The sequence below is a fragment of the Phodopus roborovskii genome, unplaced genomic scaffold, assembly GCF_943737965.1.
Source record: "Phodopus roborovskii unplaced genomic scaffold, PHOROB, whole genome shotgun sequence".
Taxonomy (NCBI): domain Eukaryota; kingdom Metazoa; phylum Chordata; class Mammalia; order Rodentia; family Cricetidae; genus Phodopus; species Phodopus roborovskii.
The window spans coordinates 2,572,939-2,588,620 of record NW_026126525.1 but is presented as its reverse complement, the minus strand read 5'-3'; the positions used below and the strand labels follow the sequence as shown (position 1 = coordinate 2,588,620).

At 40.4% G+C, this 15,682-nt stretch overlaps 1 protein-coding gene across 1 annotated transcript in view; it reads left to right on the top strand.

Moving 5' to 3' along the window:
• Positions 1-2,405: 2,405 nt before the first annotated feature.
• LOC127232405 (ATP-binding cassette sub-family G member 3) overlaps positions 2,406-15,682 on the top strand; it is a gene marked incomplete at its 3' end in the record, with an annotated part of 33,619 nt that continues 20,342 nt past the window's right edge. The window contains exons 1-8 of the mRNA XM_051198522.1: positions 2,406-2,608; positions 4,745-4,804; positions 5,392-5,506; positions 6,042-6,194; positions 7,483-7,619; positions 10,599-10,750; positions 11,986-12,087; positions 13,023-13,273. Of these exons, the coding sequence (XP_051054479.1) occupies positions 2,406-2,608; positions 4,745-4,804; positions 5,392-5,506; positions 6,042-6,194; positions 7,483-7,619; positions 10,599-10,750; positions 11,986-12,087; positions 13,023-13,273 (1,173 nt within the window). The remainder of the gene's footprint in view (positions 2,609-4,744; positions 4,805-5,391; positions 5,507-6,041; positions 6,195-7,482; positions 7,620-10,598; positions 10,751-11,985; positions 12,088-13,022; positions 13,274-15,682) is intronic.

The following is a 15,682-nucleotide window of genomic DNA, read 5'->3' as shown; positions in this document are numbered from 1 at the left end:
AAACCAGTATAAAAATAGGTACTTGATGTTATAACCTTGTAAAAGAGCTGGCTGTTTCTTGCTATAGATTCTATTCCTTTCTGTAACAAACTTAGGATTTACTTCCCAAGTTTAGCACTATGTCCTCTTTTACTGGGAACAAATTTCCCCATGCATTTAGAGTTTTAATGATTACACTGCCTGGCTATATGTAAATACCTGTTCTCATTAACAGATCCTAGTTTTTTTTATTACATTCCTTAGCTATCTGTGAGACTTGTTTCCCATTATCGGGTCCTTATTCCCCCCTCCATTGCAGTTGCAGAGATCTGCCTTCCTGCAATTATTTTTATGACAGGCATTTAGTCAGTGTTTAGGGCCCAGGCAAAAGCATCCCATCTAAGATATCCCAAGATATCCAAGGACACAGAATTACTACACACCCAAAGTTATTGATTCATAGTTGCCTAGATGGATAGAAAAAAATAAGCATGACCTGGCTTTACATCACTGGCACATAGAGAAGCAATAACCTAAACTAACACTGCAATATAAGATTCTCAAATTTCTTGGTTTATTAACTCAAGATTTTAGCTCAGAGATTTACTGTTCCCTCCTGTTTCCCTTGAGAAGATAAGACAAAGGCGATCAGCCCATTTGCTCATCGTCAGGGAAAAGTAAACTTTCCTGAAGGCCCGTGCCACCACTGAGTCTAGAGCCCTGGAAGGCACCAGGTTTTGTTTCTTGTACACATTAATCTTAGACTCTCTCTTTGACTCACAGCTCTAAGCAACTGATGCTAAAAGATTCTCCTAGCAGCTTTCGTTTATTGCTCTGTGTATAAATTTTATCTGCCTTGCTGACCTCGAGAATCTTAAGCCTCACATTGTGTTGTAAAAAGAATTACTGTTGGAAATGTGTATATACCTGTAACCCCAAAAACTGGGAAGAGGTAGAAACAGAGAAAGAGAAAGAGAGAACAGCAAGAGAGACAGAGAAATAGAAAACTAAGGGAACATGCTAAAGAGCGGTTGTGTGTGAGTCAGTTCCCTCTCCTCTCAGATTTTAGTCCCTTGCTTATTTGGGGTGCTTTTTTTTTTTTTGAACCCTGAGCGAAAACCCTAGAAGTTGGACTTTAAAAGAGTAGATAAATGAGAAATTGAGTCTAAGGTGTGGTTACCAAATATTTGGGGAAGGAAGAAGATCTGTTTCTTTTATCTTGTTAAAGAAGTCTTTTGCCCTTTTGGTCGGGGTATTTAAAAATGTTGAAGAATAAACCTGGGGGATCAAGTGTTCACTGGATTGCACTCCCAACCCTTTCCTTTGGGAAATGAGACATTTAAATTTCATTGATATTGTTTTTCCTTGAACTTGTTAAGCTGCTTAGCTACTTACTGATTTGGTGTCCCCAATCAGTGTCATTTTAAAATCTAAGTCTTCATAGAATTTAAACATCCCCTTTACAGCAATGATAAGGTCATTGTCCCCAGTTTATCCTCTTGGCTGTCTACAGATGCCTCATGACAAGAGGAACAGTCTGAAGCTGGAAATAGTCAGAAATTTCTCTTGTTCACTGTGCAAGATCCACCTATTATGTTATACCCCATAATCACACACTGAAACACATCCACACATAGGACATGTGGTAATTTTGGTCATGTGTTCTACTTCTGAACTTATATAATACCATAATATGCTTTTGAAGTAAGATCCGTTCTTCTGTCCCTTGCTTTCTTTACAAATAAGAATATCATTTATACTCTACTCATTAGGGTTTTTTGTTTCTTGGGAATTTGGTATCTACAGGGAGTCTACATAATCTGTTATGTATGCTTCTCATTGGATCCTTAGGTAATCATAACGATATCTGGAAGGAATCTGCCTGTGGCTACACAGTTTAATACAATATGTAATGTGTTATGCTGTGTCATAATGGTGTTTGTGTGTCCATCACCTTATTACTGCTATTCCTTCTACAGGAAGAAAGAACCTCTCAGGATATCTTCCAATAATGACCCTGTTACAATCCTTATGATATCAAGAAATCCCAGTAATTGTGGTCATGTATTCTACCTCTGAACTATTATAATACCATAATATGCTTTTGAAGTAAGATCAATTGCCCTATCATCTGTCCTCCCCTTTCTTTATAAATTAAGAATAACAACATTTATATTCTACTCATTAGGGCTCTTCGTTTCTTGGGAATTTGTTATCTAAGGGGAGTCAATGTACTCAGTTATGTGTGATTCTCTTTGGATCCTTAGGTAATCACAGCAATGTGTACTGTTCATCAGAAAGGAATTTGCCTGTGACCACACTGTTTCATACAAACTGTAAGTGTCCTGTGCTGTGACATAATGTTGTTTGTGTGTCCAGCAACTCACTATTGCTGTTCCTTCTACAGGTAGGAAGAACATCTCAGGATGTCTTCTAATAATGATCCTGTTACAATCCCAATGATAGAAAGGAATCCTAATGACCTTCCTGGAATGGACACCAGTGACCCAAAGGCATTGACTGGAGAGGCTGTGTTAAGTTTTCATAACATCAGCTATCAAGAAACAGTGCAGAGTGGCTTTCCATTTTGTAAAAAAATGTGTGTAATAGAAAGCCTATCAAATATCAGGTACGTACATAAACTAAGAAGACCACAGTATTAGTATTGAACAACTTTTTCAACAAACCCAGACTTTATTGTAGAGAAGCTGTGTGTGTATGTGTGTGTTACTGTGTTACTGTGCATGTGTGCATGCTCATATGTGTAGATGTATGGAAGCTATGAAACACTGTTAGAGGAAAACCTTGAGCCTTGGTGTGTACCTTCTACCTTGTAGCAGACAGAATGTCTAATTGTCCACTGAGGTGTATGGCAGGGTAGCAGCTTGCAAGAGTCCTAAGATTTTTCTGTCTCTGTCTCCCATCTTTCCCTAGAGCATGGAGTTTCAGGTGCCCATTACTGCATTAACTTTATGTGAATTCTGGATGTTTAATTTAGGTCCTCACCCCCAGACAGTACGTGCTTCACCCATTGAACATTCCCCAGCCTTGTCTTCTCTTACATACAGATAGATTCAAGATCACAGTGAAATTAATGAGATGAAGATTAAAAGAACAATATAATGGATTAATGGCACAAAAAGTTGGTTCTTTGGAAATAAAAGCAAGCTTGTCAATCTCTTAGAAATATTTTTAAAAAGACTGAAAAATTATTTTAATTCAATAAAATTAGTAATGAAATTATACTATCAATGATGCTCTGTTAAAACCAAAGGATGATGATAGTATATTGAAATTTTAATACCTAGAAATTTGAATGTATAAAAGAATTGTATATGGGTCTATACCCATAATCACTCCCTATATTGACATCACAGTTCATAACAGGCTGCCGGGGTCAGTTACAAGTGATGAGACAGAAGCAATGAGGACGTCCCAACAGCACAAAGTCCGGGTGCTCATGCATTTGCTCAAAATTCATCAAGAGCTACAAAGAGCTAAAACCAACATTCCAGACATTGTTCCATGACACAGAGAAGCCATGCTTTCAACCAAATCTAAGGACAGAGCACACACTCCAAGAATATGACCAGATCAGTCTGCATAGCTCTTCCTCCCTACCTCAACCATTGCTTCTGTTCTTGGGCATGGGCCATTTCTGTTCCTCCACCTACAATTTCCATCATTTTCTTACCCAGAGAGGAATAGGCAGGACAAAGGATTGACGTATTGTCTGGATATGAAATAACAAATGGGAATATAGCTAAGTTTTATGTAAGAATATAGGAGTAATGGACATTGGGATCCCACTCCCCATAGAGGAATACTATCTCAGCCTAGACACACAAGAGAAGGCCTAGACTCTGTCCCAAATGATGTGACAGCCTCTGATGATCCCCAGTAGAGGGCATCACCCTTTCTATGTCAAAGAAGAGGGACTGGATGGGGGTTTGTGGGAGGCATGGGAGAATGTGAGGGAGAGGGAACTGGAATTGATATATGACCTAAGATTACTTCCAACTTAAATAAAAAAGAAAACAATATTAGACTATAATCATATGCCCTTTTCAATCTGAATAGTCATTACTCTAAATCAAGCAATCTTTTTTTCTGACATAGCTTGTCAGAATGCCCTCTTCTTGATTGGTGTTCCCCAGTTCTAAGTTGATTGCATTGTAATCTCTTTACCAAGGAAGGCAATCATCATTTTGTGTTTGTGTATGTAGATTATCTGTTTGCTTACTTGGTTTTTTGTTTTGTTTGCTGTTTTTTCTTTGTTTTGTTTTATTTTCAGTGTTAAATTTGGCAATGCTTTTCTGTCTCTGGAATACTGTTTTAGTCTTTGAATTTCTACTTAAGATGCATTTGTAAATTGAGTTCTTAATTGGTCTAGATAATAAAAACCTGGAGTCAGACATAGAGGGAAATGCTGAGAGATCAGAGAGAAGGAGCAAGCCACAGCCATACCTCATTTCCTCAGCATCCCAGCAGACATGAGATCTAGTTCAAAACAGACAAGTCATTTAAATAATAAACAGCAGGGATTTTGTGATATCTGAGACATTTTTTTCTGATGAGTTCCCACTAGCAATTGACATCGTTTGTAAATAATAGACCTCTATTAATTTTTTGTTTTGCTATGAGTATTTGCATATTTCTGTGTACAATTTCAACCAACTTCAACAGCATATTCATTGCAGACAGTAAGATACTATAACTTTTTTACAAAATAGAAAAATCACCCAATTTTATTTTATATCTGCAGTGGGATCATGAAACCGGGACTCAATGCCATCATGGGACCTCAGGATGGGAGCAGATCTTTGTGAGTATAATGAAAGCATGTGTAAGCCCTTTGCATCCAGTTTCCATGCTGAAAAGAACCACTTCTGTAGGAGATATCTAAGTATTGTGTGAGTGTAAATGTGTCAGTCTGTCCCGTGTCTTGTGGATAATGTGCAGGATGGTACATTCTCTTTTTCTACCAGGAACAGAAGACTTACTATGTCACTTTCCTTATGGAAAATGATAGAGTGATTGGCATTTGCTGTGGAGTCATATTATTATTCAATGTGGGGGAGAAAGTATTAAAATTATAAAGATGAAGAAATTGTTTTTGGGGAAAAGAGAGCATCACCAGGAACAACTCTGCAAATATAGAAGGACATTACCAGTTTCAGTTCCCAAGGTTAGATAGCAGGGAGGGGCAGTCATTTGAATCATGTCTTCCATTCATAATTCTGGGCTGTATTAGAGCACACATTGAAAAGATAAAAGTGTGCGCGTGCATGTGTGTGAGTGCATTTTCAGGTAAACTTTTGACATGAGTAATTTTTATTCTGAGTGGCTGAAAGGTGATAGCTGTTACTGAAGGGAAGAAGTAAACTACACAACATACATATCCCTCTATAGGTTATTAGATGTCTTAGCTGCAAGGAAAGATCCACATGGATTATCAGGAGATATTTTGGTAAACGGAAAACCTCGACCTGCTAATTTCAAATGCACTTCTGGTTACGTCCCACAAGTAAGTGTTGGTAGGATTGTAATTTTAGATTTCCTTTGCTTCTGTATGGTTAGATACTCAGCTTGTAGATTTTTGTGATTCTAGTTCATTATCTGACACATTTATAGGCCCAACTTTCTCTACACAACCTTTTCCTAATTACTCATTAGCCTGAGGCTGGCATTATTAAATAGAAAGATGGGGAAGGACTGAGTATGACATCTATGGTACAGTAAATGCAGCTGTGATTTAATTCTACAAAGGACTACTGTTGTCCAGCATTACCCTTCCTCCATCTTTCTCCACTGCTTTCAAGATGCTTTCTGCAAATAATTGCAGGTAGCAGTCACCAAAATCTCTGAACTCTACTTGAAAGGCAAATGTGAGAGAGGTGAAAATGATTACATCAGGCTATGTATTTGAAATTAGTAACATTAAAAGAGTATTTTTCATTAGAACATTGCATTGGGTTACTTTACATGTGCCTAGCTTACATATATTAGAGTGATGGTGTTACTAATAACTATTTGCAAATAAAATTCCACTTAACCTTAAGAATGGCATGGTGATGGGCACAGTGACTGTGAGAGAGAATGTCGAGTTCTCAGCAGCTCTTCGACTTCCAATGTCTATAACAAGAGATGAGAAAAGAAAGCGAATTAATGAGGTCCTTGAACTTCTGCATCTGGATGAGGAGTCAAATGTCAAGGTAATGGGAAGAAAAATCTCAAAAGACTCAGAGCCAAAACAGAAAATCCCTGCGTGGATAATATGACCCTCTGCCATCAGTTTCCTATAACGAGTGTGGTCAAGGTGGCTGTTCTCTGTTTTAATTTTAATGAGTGAGTGGCTGCTTCCATGATATAAAGAGAAAATTAAGCTGAGAATCCATCTTAGCAATTGGGAATGGAGTGTGATCCAGCAGGAAAAAGTGTTCCTCATATGGGCATTTCCGTGTATTCCTCACATGTCATTTCTGTGTGTTTCTCACATGTCATTTCCATGTGGTTCTCACACGACCCCTGTTCCCTTCAGCCCCAAACTCTTGACTCTTTAATGTGCCAAGTGCTTTCTTCTGTTTCTTGTCTCCTCCCCTACAGGACTTGCTCCTTTGTTGTTTCAATTGTATTTCTGGACTGCCATAGGATGTGAGATGGAGGACTCTGACTCCGTGTTTCACTCTGCATTCGTTTCCCTTCAGGGTTATACTTGGCCTCTTTAACATTTACTTTTACTTGTATGATGCCTGTTATTTTCTGTAGCCTGTCTCTCTGTGTTTTTATCCTCTTCTGTCTATGGTGGGTGGTTTTAACTGTCAAGTCAACACAGTCTAGAGTCACATGGAATCACCTAGAGTCTCTATGAGGCATTGTAGTCAGGGTGCCTTGTGCGCCTCTCTGTATGCGATTGTCTTGATAAAGTTATAGATGTAGAAAGTGATGTAGGAAGACCCAGCCCATCCTAGGCCGCACCATTCCTGGGTTTGGGTCCTGGGTGGCATGAGGATGGAGAGCATGAGATGAGCACTGATTTGTATGTGTTTACTGTGTAGAATGTGATGTGTGGAGAGAGAGAGAGAGAGAGAGAGAGAGAGAGAGAGAGAGAGAGAGAGAGAGAGAGAGAGAGAGAGTGTTGGGAAGGTGTTAAATGACCACTAATCATTAGAGACACTTCCTCTTCTCCTGTCCTGTCTTCCTCATTACTTACACAGTGATTCCACTGTGCCAGACTGGGACTTTGATAACTCATTGCCCTCGAATATGTGACTTGATAAGGAACAAACAGTAACTGTTGTTAGCATGGGCTTCATGTCAACTCTGACCTGAGCCTCTTTCCACTTGGAAAAGAGGAACCTTCTCCTTTTTCTCCCAGATGCCCACACTCTGCTCCTCAGGATATTGATAAAAACAAACCCTTTTATTACTGAAACCGTCTACTTCACAAATGACGACCACTGTTGTCCTCCTTGTTGATAACAATGGGCGTTTGTGTTTCAGCCTAGCTCTAAGGAGCTCAGGAAGAGGACCAGTATAGCAATGGAGCTGGTCACCGAGCATCCCATTTTGTTCCTGGATGATCCCACCACTGACTTAGACATGACAACTACTGCTGATGTCATCTCCGTCCTGAAAAGGTAAATGTCGAAGGATCATTAGTTTTATTCACTCAGTACCTGGTCACTTGTGTGCATTTTGGTGCAGGAGATTGAGAAGCAAGCAGCAGGGTTCCTTCCTTGTTTGTTAGAGTGCAACTTCAATTAACAAGGAACACACATCAAGAAGAGTGAGACAAGAACACGGAGAGATGGCTGTGGTAAAGGTGGAGCACAACTTCAATTAGTGTGTCCCCATAACCCTCAAGCATGTGACAAGTGAGCTCGGCGTGAGTGGGTGAAAGCTGAACAGAGTGCTGGATAGAGGGAAAATTCATTTGCTCTGAGGCAAAGCATATTTGGTGTGTCTGGATAATTAGGGAGACCAAATGGACCCCAGTGAGGGGAAGGAAAGTTGGTAGTACAATGTTAAAGACACTACAGATCAGGTGACTTGATAGAAGTTAAATTTCTTACAGTTCTGGATCCTGGAAGCCAGATATTAATGTATCCACAGTTTGTGTCTGCTGCAGCCTGGGTCACTGAACTGTGAATGGTATCTCCTCCCTCTTCATGTCCTCTGCCCTGATCTCTTAATGAACACCAGTTATACTAGGACACACTAATAACTCATTCTACCTTAATTAAGTTTTTAAAGACCCTGTATCCATTTAGCCATATTCTAAGTTCTTAGATGTGAGGTCTTCCACAAATGAGTCTGTGGAATGACATAATTCAGCTTTCCACATTCACACTGGAGTGAGCTGGGTTGAGTGTGGATTTCCTAGACCACCTGAGTCACCTTAAAGGCTAAGGTTTCCCATGGTGTGGATGTGGGAAGGCATCTGAGTATAGAGCAGAGCAATGCATCATGGAGAAGGTTGTCCAGTTTCACCATGGGAGGTAGGATGTCAGTAGGAACCTGAGGTGTGAGGTTCCTTTAGTAGGAAATCGTGGGTTTTAGGTAGCATTGGATATGGAATAAAAAGTATTGTTTCTGAGATTAGTCCTGGGTGTGATGGCTGAGGGAATGATTCCCAAGGTCTGAGTCCTGAACCTGGGGAAGGGTGAAGGAAAATGTATGGCATTACCTTCTTTCAAGAAAGAAATCTGTGCCTAAAATAGTTATAGAAAAATGTGTAAGGATTAGGTTTTTCATTTTAAAATATAATGAGAGTTCCAAACTGACTGAAGAATCCCAAGAACCATACAAGAGCTAGCACATTCCCATGACCCACATTCCTGGTAGTCGAACTTACCATGCTTTTTGTCTTTATTTTCTTCCCCCTGTACTTTGTTTTGTTCTGACATCATGGTCCATTGCCCTACACACTCCTGCCTGTACCTCCATAGTTAACATCTCTCCTACATTGTACTTTCCCAATGAGGAAGTCAACAACAGGGCCTTACCACCTTGACACCTCAGGTGTCACCACTTTCTCTGTCTGTCCCATTCCCTGTCTGTTTCAAGATATTCTAACATCAAGTTCTTGCAACACTCCTCTCTGTCCAAGTGTCTCATTCCATGGCTAGTCTTAGGGCATTGTCTGGAGTCATTCTATGTGGGTTCTCCCAGTGCTCTGGGAGCAGACTAAGCCCTAATGTGCTGTTTTCTCCTTGGTCTCCAATAGTATGCGAAATAGATCTAACTGATGGAATACTTTTAAAAGATTTATTTATTTTTTAGTGTGTGTGTGTATGTGTGTAGCATGCATGTAGAGGTCAGAGGGGTTGACTTTGTCCTTCCACCAAGTTGGTTGTGGGGATGGAACTCAGGTCTTTAGACTGACATGAAGTTCCTTTACCCACCAAGCTGTCGTCTGGTTTGCTTGGCTTGAATCTTGATCACCTAATGAAGCTGTGGTTGCTGGGTTATATGATATGAAATTGCGGTTTTTGTTTTTGTGATTTATTAATAGTGTGACAGGGAAAAATAGTAGCTATTATGGCATTATTCTGTCCTTGTCTCTAACAACTAGTTGTCCTGGTGGAATCAAGGTGTGCACTGCCACGCCCAGCTTTCTCCCTCCCTGTTCTCCTTATCCTTTTCACCCACCTTCCTTACTTCTGTCCATCTGTCTTTCCTTATTTTTTCTGTACTTCTACCCTTCATCCCTTGTTTCTGTACTTCTGTCACATCTTTCTTACTTCCCTCCCTCCCCCCTCTCTTTCATTCATGCTTTCTTTTGTCTTTTTGAAACAGGGTCTCATGTAACATAGGTAGCCCTTGAACTCTTGGTCCTATCAAATGCTGAGATATTACAGATATGAGTAAAGATACTCATCTTTACTGCAAGTGTTTTCACACTAGTTTTAGACAGTTTTTGCTTATTGGTTCTCCTAACATAGGATATGACATCCAGAAATGGTAGTTCAGCTTATTTTTCCTATCATGGAATTAAACCAATGATCAAATCCCAGGCTTGCCCCACAATAACTGTGACCCCTTGACCTTTTGCTTGAGCTTTTAAGCCTTATACAGAAATGGAGAAATTATAATACAAGTACCTTATGCTGATATTGTGAAGATTGAAATGAGGTTATTGCTGAAGCCTTTAGCAGGGAGGACAAGGTTAGGAATGTGAATCACATTATCAGAACAGTGGAAACCACTTCCTGAAGAGGCAGAAAGTGAATGATTAGAGGGCATTGTGCACACAGTCATAGTGGTAATATTTGCTCTGTCATTGGTTCTCAAGCTTGAGTGAACCTGTCCATCACCTGGGCTGCCTGTTCATGATATGGACTCCTTGCACTGACTCCCAGATATTCCCAGTCAGTGTCAGAGGACTGACAGGGATGTATGCAGAAACACTTGAGTGGACTGTGGACTACTGACATCCTACAAGCTTTAGCTTGGTTTCTCTATCACATGCATAATACAAGTGAGTCAAGTTGTTGTTTAAGGAAAATGCAAGCTGAAATGGGAACAAAGAGTAAAACTTCAGGATAAAATATTTTGTTGAGAATGTCAAGGTTCCTCTGTGCAGTGACTTACGGTTTCTCCCTCTTTAAACTTAGGATGTCTTTGAGGGGAAGGACCATCATCTTCTCCATTAACCATCCCCCATACTCCATCTTCAGATGTTTTGATAGCCTCACCTTAGTGGCCTCAGGAAAACTCATGTTTCACGGCCCTGCACAGGAGGCTTTGGGATACTTCACATCTGCAGGTATGGCTGGCTTTTGCTGTGAGAGCTCCTTCATTCATGGGATCTGGGAGGAGAACAGGGGATGTCAGGAACGAGGCTTGACCCTCGTGCAGACATGCTGTGTGAGGGTTTCTCCATTGTAAAGACCTTTGGTTGATGTGGTGCCAGGATTCTGTTAGTTGTGAGGCACGGGCTTGCTGTTCAGGTCTCTCTTCTTTCTCCTGTCCTGATTCACACCTGTGTCACAGTATTTTTACTGAGTCACTTGTTCTGCTTCCCGGTCAGGTGACCCTCCTAATTAACATGCTGGCCTCAGGAGCAGTTATCCCTGATTGGAACAGCTTTGGAAAGGCCCAGCATCCTCATGTTCTTACTCATGTAGCAGATGGTGGTTTTCAGTTTTCCCCATGTGTGAGCTGACTGTGGAGCTGTGGAGACATTACTTTATTTAGTAGAAACTTTGCATTTTTGGTTTAGGCAATGCCGGAGGCTTTAGAGGCTAAAGTCTGGCTTTTGTGACTCAAGTTTTTCCTCTGCCTGGTTTGTTCAGAATCAGATTGTGTGATGAAATATTTTTTAATGGTTCATGCCATCAGTTTTAATTTAGCAAAATATTGATATAGTTGTAGATGAATCTCTTGACTCTAAATATAGAGTTAAATATTTGCTGTCCATCACTCTTTGTTTTTTATTAATATTTTAAATTAAAAATATGTGAACATTTGGAGTCTATAGAGTCCAATAAAATTTTAAGCCAGGTTCAAATGATTGGTTCACTGGAAGAATTCATATCTATGTGTGTCCTATGTCTATGACCATACCTATGTCTATGTATATTTCTATGCCTATATACAGTCTATATCTAAATCTATATGTAGGCTATGCCTATGTCTAGTCTAGGTTTGTTCTAGTTAATCTAGTCTAATCTAGATCTATGTCTAGTCATTATCTACAACTATTTCTATGCCTAGTCTAATCTATGTCTGTGTTTAGTCTATGTTTACATTATCTTAGGTCTATTTAGTGTTTATGTGTATGTATGTGTATATATATCGCAAACATAACCACATACATGTATACAATAGACAGGAAACAGAGAGTGTGGAAATAGTATGAGTGTATATATAACAGGAAGAGTAAATTAGAGGGAGAAAGGAAAAGAAAAAGAAGAAATTCTTAGATTCGGTCTTCCCTCCCCTTTCCCACGCTCTGAAGGAGGGTCCTCAGGTTCATGTCATGGCCAACCTTCTTTGTAGGCTACAACTATGATTCCCACAACAACCCTGCAGACTTCTTCCTGGATCTCATTAATGGAGGTTCCTCTCCTATATTAGACACAGAGGAAGACAGCCATGCAGGTATGTGAGACTTCTGGAGTCACAGAGTTTTTTTTCATAATGGATTTCATTAAGACACATCAGTGTGTTTAATTAGAATAGAGCTTTTATGTTAACTATCCTGAATTAGCTAATAGCTGATGCTGTCAGTGTTAGGTGTTTTTTTACTTAATTTACAAAAGAGCATTTATATGATACCGTCACAAGGTAAATTTCTGTTAAAAAGTAAATGACCTATTGTTTGCCATATTACTCTTGTTGTTTTAGACGGGGTTTGCTCATGTAGTCAGGCTGGCCTCAAACGTGTTCTCTTTCTAGCTCATCTCTCAGGTGTAGGCATTACAGGCCTATGCCATCATGCCTGGCTTTGTTGGTCACATCTTAAAAACAAGATACTTTGGAGGTTAAACCATTGTATATACATTTGCATATACATTCACTTGAAGCAGACAGGGGAGACCAGACTTTTATGTTAAGAATTATAGATCCATCTGGGAAGCAGGACTTTGTTAAGAATCATGGATGGGAAAAGGCCATTCAGTTAGCTGTGTCCATGGGGTAACAACAGTAGTCAGATCAGTTAGGGACACTTTTCCAATCTGTAAGGGAATCACACAGGAGTAATACCATTATGCTCAAATGCAGTGGGCTGAAGAAGTGTCTGGGCTGGTGGAATGCTTGCCTAGCACACACAAAGCCTTGAGTTTGGTTCCTAGCACAGCATAACCAGGTGTGAAGGTGCATGCCTGTAATCACAGCACTTGAGACAGAAACAGGAGGACCTGGGGAAGTGTAAGGTCACCCTCGGCTTCATAGCAACTTTGAGGCCAGTCTAGGGTATATGAGAATGTCTCAGAGAAAAACTGATACATAATTTATGAGCTATTCATGAAAATGTGTCAAAAAGTCAGTTAAGTTATTGTCTGTTTTTGTCTTTATCCCCTTTTATCCCAAAGCCGACAAATATAAAGAATTTTCTGAGAGACAGCATCAAGTCACAGAAAACTTAGCCAATAAGTATGCCCAGTCCTCCTTATACAGAGAAATGAGAACAAAACTGGATCCACTCTTGGGGGAACAGAATGCTGGGAAGAGCTCAGCCTTAGATGAGATCACATGTGTCACCCCTTTCTGGCATCAGCTCTGGTGTATTATCTGTCGTTCATTCAAACACGTTCAGAGTGTTTCATGGATCACTGCGATTGAGGTAATCTGATGAGTTCTTAATTGTATTGTGTTAAACTCAGGTGGGAGCAATTTGATTCTGAGTGAGTCTACTTCAGGGTAGCACTCATCTTCTGCTCCCTTCCATGTACTGTCCTCTCCTCTCTAGTGGCGTATAGAAATATTCAATAAAGCAAGCACAACACAAATCTCTTTTGACTTTCAGAAAATGTTTTCAGTTATTGATTTTTAAGTAGAGGAACTATAGTGAGTAACCCTAGTAGGAAATTTAATTCAGGGAGTATAAATGATAATTATCACACATGGGAGCTCCTCACATCTGTCTACTTTAATTCACCTGTGCATCCTACAAGTTCAAGTCCTGGCTGAGTAAAGAGGAAAAGGCTTCTTTCCTGATGCCCCTTTTCCTGCGGGTGGATGGATGGTAACTGAGTAAGTAGATGAAATTGTAGCATGTCAGCAGAGAAGGGTGGAGATGACTGGAGAGGGGAAGGAGGGTTGATCTGTAGTTGAAATCGTGAGGTGAGGATGCAGGGCTATTGGACAGCTGTGAGGGAGCCTGTGCCTCTGTTGCCTGAGAGATGAGTCTGCCACGGGATGCTCTTCCCTTATTGGAGTCTAATGTGTGCAAGCAGTAGCAATCAAAGAGTGCAGTTCACACACAAAAAGAAACTGGACTGAAATTCGCTCTCCCCTGTCAGCTAAGTGGGCACCGGGAGGAGGTGACGGTCTCCCTTTCTTTAAACGGGCTCTGTAACAAGGATCATCATGTCTGTTATTGTAACTGAACATCACACAGAAATGCACTTCTTCCAGCTCATGAACTTACTCATTTAGTTTTATTCATTATGTAGATGATTCTACTGTGTTAGTGATTGATCCTGCGGCCTTAGCCACTAGAGGGCAATCAGTTACCCTATACTGGACCTCCATCCCTGTACCAGTCCAACCAAAGCCTGTAGTCAGTTCTGCTGTTAGTGAGTTGTTATTTTATTCTCAGGCATTTAGTTTTTATCGAATACTGAGATGTCGTGTGTTGCTGTAACGGAACACTGTTCTAAATATGAGTACCACCAATTCCATATTTAAATATTGCAGTCTTCCCTGATAATATGTTAATATTCTTTCCATTTGAGTTATACTGTCTGTTGCTCCAAATACTTTGGTCTTTAATCTTGGAAATCTAAGTCATAAAAGGAGAATTTTTATGTCTGATTTCTTTGACAATCAAATATTTTGTATGATTAGGAAATAGATGAGTTTCACTCAACAAAATGGGTTACTCACTGAGCAGTATCATGAAGGAAAAATTTTGTGTGTTAGCAATGCTAGGAGTTGTGGAACACTTTTTATTTATTTATTTATTATATGTTGGTGTTTTGCCTGCATGTATAACTTCCCATGAAGTGCATGCCCATGGAGGCCAGAAGAAGCCATCAGATCCTCTGGATGTGGAGTTACAGATTTTTAGGTGTTATTGGGGTGCTAGGAACTGAATCCCAGGGCCTCTTCAAGAACAAGTGTTCTTAACTGCTGAGCCATATCTCCAAGCCCAGGGATTTTGGTTTCTAAGTTATCAAGTTAAATTGTAGGATTCTTTCCCTTAGATAATAATATTCTAAACATTATCAGAGGAATACTAGAATCTTTCAAATAAGTTACCGCATCATGTGGCCTTACACCTTTGTTAAGTGAAGCACACATTAAAGCCATTTTAACCCCAGACCAAAGCAGTGTGACTGTCTGCACAGATGGAGGTAGATGAGGGGATGGAGGAGTTGACAGCTTAGAGGAGACTTGAGCACAGGCTGCCCAGGCTCAGTTTGATGGTGCAGCAGTAACAGAGACGATGGGCAATGGGAGCATTGAGCAGCCCAGAGGACGCTGTGTGAATACTTGGTGACAGCAATACAGCAACAGTGTCCCTTCCCACACAGGCACACATTTTTCCCAGAGGCAACACAGGTGAGGACCAGCAGACCCCTTCTTGGCACAAAATCCCATTGCTAGGAACTTTGTTGTAAGTCAGTTTTAATTGTGTTGTTTGGTTTGCATTGAGGGGTCAGCATCTCCTGTCTATTGTGCAGGACTCTGCCTCTGAGCTGCCCCCAGGCCTGGGGTGTACTTGTTTCTGACTGTAAGAGTAAAAAGAACTTGGATTCTTTTCAGCCACTTGAAGTAGAAGACCACCCACGTCACTGACAGCAGAGTTGAGATCCCAGTTTAGGTGAACACTTTGTGTCACTTAGATTGGTGTGTCCCCTAACTTAGCTCCCAGGTGCCCATGTTCTCTTCCCCTGTGTCATCTGAGTTTCAGTACCTGAGATGAGCCCTTCACTGGCCTTCCTGATGGAACACCTGGAGGAGTCTGATCATTTCCAGGGTCTGTTCTGTCAGAGCCTCAGATTGCAGAGACCTTAATTTCAGTTTA